We start from the raw sequence: 8,429 nt of genomic DNA, 5'->3' as shown, positions 1-8,429 counted from the left end.
CCTTAAATGTAGGTGATTAAAATGAAGTTGACCATGGTGGTGGTGGCTGCTGTAGTGATCGTTAGTCTTCCTTCTCTCAGAGTAGCTGTTGTGTTGAGGAATTTCTGCTTCTTCGTCCCTTTGCAAGTTACCTTCCTCAGTTTGCTGATGATTGTGATAATACCGATGATACGAATGATGTTGTTGCAAATGTTGTGCTGTTAGCGGCGCATGATGGACCTGACTTACTATTAATTTCGTATTTAAAACTGCTAATGCAATTACAATTCTTGTTAAATATTGAGATATAAATTTTAATTTCATTCTTCTTTGTTTTTGTTTTTCTTTGGTGTTGAATGCGGAATTGATTGTTTGTTTTTAACTTGAGCACTGGGTAAAGACTTCTAAATTTGAAGCGTGTGTTTTTTCCGGTTTTATAGCCATGAGGTTTTGTCTGGTTCAACAAAAATGTTTACACTGTTCTTCTTTTTTTGTCGTCGAGAATGCATGCATTTATAAATCATTGATGAAGAACATCATATTCAGTCGTGACTATTAAATAAATCTTAAAAATGGTGTAGATCATATATAATGACTGTGAAATACTCTATATTTAAAATATTGTTGGCGGTATATATATGTGTCATTTTGTCTTTTTAAGGTGTGTAATAAAATCGGCTCTACATACTGACGGCTGTATTTATAAAAACTTATTTTAGGTTTATTAAACAATTTTAGGCAAAATTCAGGAAAATCGTATTTATAAACGTGAAATAGCTTAAAACACCTTCAATAAACCATTGACAATTAGAAGAATTTTATTGTAGGCTCGACCCTTCTTTAAGCCAACAATAACTTGATTTTTAACAATTTTTTTCTCAGATAAAGATTTTTACGGTAATTTTAGGTTGATTGCGAAAAGTAATTATGGTTTCTTTTAAAATAAAATCTAAAAATTCTAATTTTAACGTTTACAAATTTGTAAATAAAATCCCAGAAAATTTTTAAACGATTATATTTTGAGGAAAAAACTCAAATCTAGGCATTATTGGATTAATGCATGAATATTTGACAATATTCCAATTGTCCAGCACTTTTTTTAGGCAATTTGGAAATGCCCGTCTGTCAACTAAATGATGGACAAAATCATTTGATTTGGCTTTTTCAAAGTTTGTTGGTTAAATATATGTAATGCCATAAAGTAATTAACCATGTAAATTATATTGATTAGTGTTATACTAATGCAAAATATATTCGCCGGCATTAAAATTAGTCAAATATCAAAGAAATTTATCAATTTTTGCAAAAATTTATCAAAAATTACAAGGAAAATAAGTAAAAATAAGAAAATATGTCATAGTGATGTATATTTTGTCGCAAAATATCCGTTATTCGGATACTTTTAATAATAATTAGAAATTATATGTTATATTTATACATCTGAACTAAATAGACATTTATTAAAGCCATATATATATTTATTTTTCTTAAAAGTTTGTTTTTATTGTCAAAAATCTATTATAAACAAAAATATGAAATTAAGAAAACCGAATCAACGAATATTTTATCCTAATTGTACGCAACACTAACACATAAAATGACAGCCATATTGTACAGTGCTGCCAACTTAAACATAAATCAGCACAATAGTTAATACACGTTTATTATTTGTTTATGAATATCACAATTTTATTAATGGTTTTTAAGGCTAAAGTGTGCTTTAACTATTGAGTGCATTAAAAGCAAAATAAGATTTTTTTATAAATACAAGCGTGAGTCTTTAACTGTATGATAGTTAAATAGTTATCAAATGAAACGGTATTTCTTCGAAAACTTTTGCTTATTCATGCATTCAGTAATGGGCACTAAAATAAGTCTTGTCAATTAAATATGAATTCGTACTTCAGTCCATCAACTACGTCCCTAGGTGCTGTTGTTGAAATAAAAAAGCCATTTCAGCAGTGCGAACCTTTAAGAGGTTAGGGAATGCACTGGGGTGAACATAGCATCAGTACGCTCTAAACTAATGATTGCCTTTTCCTTGTGGGGGTTGTATTGGGCTGGTCTCAAGACACCTGTTATTCCTCAAAGGGGCTACTCTATTATATAGCTCGAGTACTTAAGCAAAGTGCTTGTACATGGACCCGGAGAACCATGTACAAAAATTTTCTCCAGCGTGAAAGTAACACAATGGGGCGGTGGTCGTCAAATAACCTCAGCCTGTATGGAAAAGACCACCGTGAAATAAGGAAGACATAGTAGGTGTTCAAGGGAAGCACTGGACATCTTATGATAAGTCCGGTATAAACAGAGTTAGTCCTGAACATACCCTGACCCTTGTCAGGGAATTTTCATGACGTCATCTCGACAAGATTCCGTACATCCATCACCATTCAACCTAGCATCTTTCTCATCTCTCCGACATATTCATAGAGAAAACAACCGACATATGTATGTACATATTTATTCATTCTTTATCGTATTCATTTAACACCGATTCATTCCCAACGCTTAGTCCCATAGTCACCACTCTGAAGGGTTAAATCTTATTGAGATGACGTCATGAAAATTCCATCCCTTGTCTGGGTATGTTCAGGGTTAACTCTGTTTATACCTAACCACAAGATGTCAAAGTGTTATACTTGAACACCGGCTATATCGGCCTTATTTCACGGTAGTCTGTTTCAACCACAGTGTGAGATTCTTGGACGACTCACCAACTCCCCTTTGTGTATCTTACACGCAGGTGGCAATTTTTGTACATGGTTTTGATGGTCCATGTACAGATACTTTGCTCAAGTACTCGAACTATCTAATCTCTTACCATAGCAATCCCATTGAGGAATGACAGATATCATGAGTCAAGCTCAATCAAACTCCCACAAGGTCGGAGCAATCTACTGAGATGGCTGTTGATTCGGCAACAGTACCCAGGCACGTATTTGGTAGTTCGAAACACAGATCTATAATATAAGTTGAGCAACACACTCAACTATGAAGGAAAATCATCGTTAAATTAATGATTAAGGTGCTAACAACTCCGCCAATATTGTGGTGTTAACAACTTCCTAAACATCTCACTCAGTTTCGCCAAACATCCTTCAAACCTTCATACGACAACACCTCAAATACAACTTAGAATCCCTCTCATCCAATAGATACAAGTATCTGCTGGTACATCGCACACCAACACATACCCAGCCTTTGCACTATCAGCTCAAATCAAATGTTTTATTAATCCACAGCCTTGCTTATCCTGAAAATTATATTTCACCATGCATCAATCTTTTAACCAAGCACCCCTTCCCGAGAATTTGGATTTAAACCACAGCCACCGTAGTACGAGATTATGTGGTAGTCTGGTTCCACCTCATGTCAAATCATTTCAAGGAAAGGCTGAGGACACATTTGTTCATCGCCCGACAGACTAGAGGTATTGGTATTTATCCCGGGATTGCAATACACCAAGATACGGTCTATCATCAAGGAAACATGCCCGTGAGAGGCGGACGAACTTAATACAGTGTGTTAAGAACTGGTCTTATTTGATAGATTCGTATTTCGGTTCTCCGAATAAGTTTCTACGTCCTATTGCCGTATCAATAGAGGCCAATCCAGCTGCGTGGTTGCAAACGGAAGTGTTTTTGCATCTCAAAAGTTACACAATGGGGCAGCGATGTTTAGAGTTTACTTAGATCAAGTACTCCAGCACAGTGCTTGTACATGGTCCGACAAAGCCATGTGCAAAAATTGCCATTGCGTGATCTTTGCAAGGTTAAAAAGGGTGTTAATGGTTCGCCTCTAGCTCAACCTTAGCCAAATGTTGTGGTAAAGCATTTGACTTCTGTCACTTAGTGCCATAATTGTACAAACTATTTGGTTAGTAATATTTATATTTTTATTGAATTCATAGGTTTGTTTATTTCTAAATTTTGTTATAATTAGGTAATTATAACTTAACTAAATAATAATCATTGCAATTTTTCTAATGCGATTAAAAATTGTGTACTACTTCTTAACGATGGGGTAATCATTCGATAGCTTTTATTCGAATGACTACCCTCTACTATGCTATTGTCAGCAAAGAAAGACCAAAATGTTTATATTCATATATAGAAGAATGCACATTATACCATGCAGTTCCATTGTATATTTTTTTTATTTTTATATTTACAAATATTTTTTGTTTCTTATTTAATAAAATCTAAATTTAATATTTTTTTACATTCATACAAGTAGAAAAAATTTACTATTTAATATAATGTAAATTGCATTATTCACAGTGTACTTTTCATAGGATTTGTCAGTGATCAAGAATGGGCTAATAGTGGGATGTTTAAGTACATATTTTACTAATACGGTGATGAAAAATGATTGTGGGAATAAAAAGAGAAGGATGGAAACAAATAAACTAAGAGGGAGGCACAAATGGATGGATAAAGGGTATGGCGTATTAAAGTATTAATGATAATAAAAAGAAAAAGTATACTTAAGTTGTGTGATTGAGTTTGAATGAATGAATTTATCTTAGGTAAGTTAGAATATTTTAATATAATCCTTATCTAATTATTTGTCATTTTATCAATTCCATTCAATTTACTAGATTTTGGTAGCTTGTTTGTTGTCTTATTCCTCTTCTTTTTGCTATTGACACTTGTTTTTAATATTTGTAATTGTGTGAGGATCCTGTATATGAAACAAAAGTGCCATAATCGGGAGCATGTACTGCCTTCAGCGCTGGCTTTGAGGCATAATGTACTACAGGTGCTGCTTCTACTTTTTTAGGTTCTGGAATAGGAATCTTAATATCGGTAGGTTCCCGCAAAACGATGGCTTCGAAACCAATATGATCATCAGCCTTGTATTTAACCAAACGACGATAACCATCGGAGTCAATCAATTCGTAGCTACCCTCAACTTTGTCATCTTTACGTGTTTCCTTGTGACTCTTGATATCACCGGTATGGGGATCGTGGACGGAGTAATGGAATTCATAGGCAACTGGTCCATAGTCGGGTTCATCTTTAACTTCAACACCGATAGCAATATGGGCAATAGCCATTAGGCAGATAACAATCTGTTAAGAAAAAAAAAAACGATTTATTAAATGAGAAATTTTAAATGGGAATTTAAATCACATTTATTTAAGTCTGAAGGACCTAAACTTTATTATTACCTTTAAAGCCATTTTAATTAGTTGTATGTTTGATTTTACAAAAATATTAAATCACAAAATTGAATTTATCTATTTGAGTCCTTTAGGATTGTTTGTCACTGAATGTGTTGACAGAACAAGTGTTTAAATGTTTATAATTAAATTCAAATCCTGTACACGTTTATATAGTCGAATTCGTCACAAATTTACTAGCGAAGTGAAATAAAATTAGTTTGATTTGTAGATGGCTTCAACCCCAAAAACATCGTTTGTGGTAGAAATGAAGAAGGCGTTCGTTCGGCAAACTGTTTAAAACTTTTTTTTTTCGTTTAATTTTTCAATTTAAATTTGATTTAGACCAATTTTGTTAGCTCTACGTATGTTAGAAGTAAGTCTATATGTAAATCGTATTGGTGGCAACAAGTAGTTTGATAAGAAATATTTAAATACGATTTGCTTAAAATCACATACAAGAGCATGTATAGTACTCGTATCTCCTAGTAGTCACCCCTTCGCATGCTCTCTCATACAACATGCAGAACTTAAAATTGTATTCATAAATTTATGCATCTTATTACCACAAAATATACACCTGGTGGAGCAGCATAGCAATGTAGTGCGGCATGCAACCATTGGAGCCAGTTAGCGCGTGAGTTCATTTGTATCGAAATAAGTGTTACTGTGTTTGTATGTATATTTGTGCAACACGCGTGTATTAATAACGAAATAAATAAATAAAATTTTGATGTTAGTGGATGGCATCTGATGCAATTCTACTCTAATTTGTGACACTGGTTTAAGAAATAGACAATTTTTTTTTGTAATTTCTTGTCTTCAACGCAATCTTACCACATGATACTGGTAGAACCTCTAGCCATAGACCACATTTGCATTGATTGAACAGTTTACATACTCTAAATTTGGTTAACACAAACACATACATACGTTTCAATTTAAGTAACAAACTTCAATTATCTACTTAAATAACTGGGATGGAAGACACAAAATGGTACCACATGCTAAAATTCTAGAGTACTTTTTTGACCAAATGGTTTAATAATATGAATAGTCCAAAATAGTTAGAGTACTACGACCTTATTTTGGATATTTTTTTGCAGCATTTGGTTTACCTTAACAGGTTCAATTCACTGCATGAATATAACGGATTTGATTATTGAGAAGTTGCATATATTCTTCGGGGATAGTAAAGCAGCAGCCATGATTCTTGCTCAACAAGTCCTTACTGTGGGACAATTACACAGTTCAAAGGTTTCTTCCTGGCAGCCAAAAATCTATTTAAATTCTATAAGGCGTTTCCTAGGATGAATTAGTGATATCTGAGACCACAGTGTCCCGTGAGTAATCCTATTAGTATTCGAAGATCATTTTTGTGAATAACAGATTTTGGGTTTTACCCTTTGATAGCGTGGTTAAGCGATATGTCTATCTAAGCCCTTTTATAGCTTCCCAGTTGCAAGAAAATTTCGATTCCATCTATGATTAGCATCTTTCTCTGGCGCATCCTTGTGGGATACCAAAGAATGGTTAGAGTCGATACAAATAGTTAGTTTATGTTGAAAGGTGAATGTATTTTATATAAGAACCTAAGACATATCGTTCCTGTTGTGCCCACATTTATGAAAGTCATCTATCCGATATTCTGAGACTCGGTTTTCTGCATGTAATTCATGAAAATTTCCCAATCATTATTCCTAAGATATGTAATATCGCTTTAAAGATATATTGATCTAATTTCGACGAAATCATGGAAATTGCAATGATCTATATTTGAGGCACTTAGTTTGCTCAATTTCGTATAATTGACCCGTAATCCTGTATGCCCACTCAGAATACTTCCAAAAAAAGAGCAAACAATTACTTCCTAAGAATGACTTCAGAAGTAGTGAAATTGGAATCAAATAAAAAGTACATCCCTCCTATGACAAGCCCGTGTTAAAATCATAACTTCTTCAGGACTTTTTCAGTACTTCCATGGAGTAAATTATACTTCTTTTTCGCTTTTTAGAAGTTTTTTTTGGTGGGTGCAGTTCCATTAAGGGCCCTTCACACGGTCACACTTTACGTACGACAAGTCTAATGAAAAAGTAAAATGAAATTCCATCCGTATGACAAAAAAGAGAATAAAAGTCGTATGATTTATATTTTTTGTGTTTACACGATTGGTATAAAACAATAACAAAGTAAGATGGAAAAGCTGTTTCACTTTTTTTGTATGTATTTACATAAAAATACATCCCTGATCTAATGCGACTTTCTTATTTTTTGAATCATTTCAAAAAATGAAGAGAGCCATACGACTGTCAAATTTTCCATCCGTATTTTCTCTCAATGTGTGATGGTTTCATTACATATTGCGTTTAGACGATCCCATCCGTTCTCTTCTACACAAAATTTTGACAGATCATATTACTTGTGTGCTCGTGTGAAGGGGCTTTAGGTATTAAATTTAACCTTAACAGCAAATATCGCCCTAGTTGCCTTCTTGCTGTTGGAAAATCTTTTAATCTGACTCCATAATTATTCCAAACGATTTTATAGATTACATTTTAACACGGGCTTCTGATATCCTGATATTGCATACGATAGGAAATTGTGTCGTATGGTGTTCATTTTGACAAAGATGTCAAATAATAGGTCAACCTGTGAATAATATGAATCATTTTAAAAACAGTAATAGGAATGCGTATAGAGAACGGCACGAAAGCCCACGGCACGAAATGTAAAAAGATTCTACAAGACCAATCGGCATTGAAAATTCTGCCAACTGTACAGAGTTACATGCCAAAAATCAAGTGGTAGTTGGACCATGAATAGTAGGAATTATCTTGCTAGATAATCACTTCCCGATATGTCAGCTGTCAGTTTGTTAATAATGGAAGGGTATATCCCAGCTCTGTTATTATAAACAGAGAAATAATTAATTGCGCCCTAAACAGTTTCGGCTTTTACCAAACACCTGGTCCAGATGGATTAATTCTCGTAGATCTTCAGAGAACTGAGTTATTTTCGAACAATAAGTCATACCTAAGGGCTTTACATATTCCCAAGATGAGATATAACGCTGTTTTTATTCCAAAAGCAGGGAAAGCATCGCATACCAAAGGACTATATACCAATTAGTATTGCGTCTTTTCTGCTTAATTTATTCAGTAAATGGAGCGTTTCCTGCCAATTCTGTGTAAATCCACTGCAAACGGAATGGGTTCTTTTCATAAGGAGACGATAAAATAGAAAACTTTGTGCAATTTATTCTACTAAATATTATCAGATTAAA

At 33.7% G+C, this 8,429-nt stretch overlaps 1 protein-coding gene across 1 annotated transcript; it reads right to left on the bottom strand.

The window, feature by feature from the left end:
* Positions 1-4,078: 4,078 nt before the first annotated feature.
* On the bottom strand, positions 4,079-5,453 carry LOC119616513 (larval cuticle protein A2B). Its single transcript, XM_037972909.1, has 2 exons — positions 5,156-5,453; positions 4,079-5,056 (listed from the first exon to the last, which is right to left on the bottom strand). Exons 1-2 carry the CDS (start codon positions 5,165-5,167, stop codon positions 4,640-4,642), a joined length of 429 nt encoding a protein of 142 aa, XP_037828837.1. The 5' UTR covers positions 5,168-5,453; the 3' UTR covers positions 4,079-4,639.
* Positions 5,454-8,429: the final 2,976 nt, after the last annotated feature.

Source organism: Lucilia sericata, unplaced genomic scaffold, assembly GCF_015586225.1.
Source record: "Lucilia sericata isolate MDLA Ls3-8-SP2 unplaced genomic scaffold, ASM1558622v1 Contig000077F_arrow, whole genome shotgun sequence".
Lineage (NCBI taxonomy): Eukaryota > Metazoa > Arthropoda > Insecta > Diptera > Calliphoridae > Lucilia > Lucilia sericata.
This window is presented reverse-complemented; position numbering and strand designations above follow the sequence as displayed.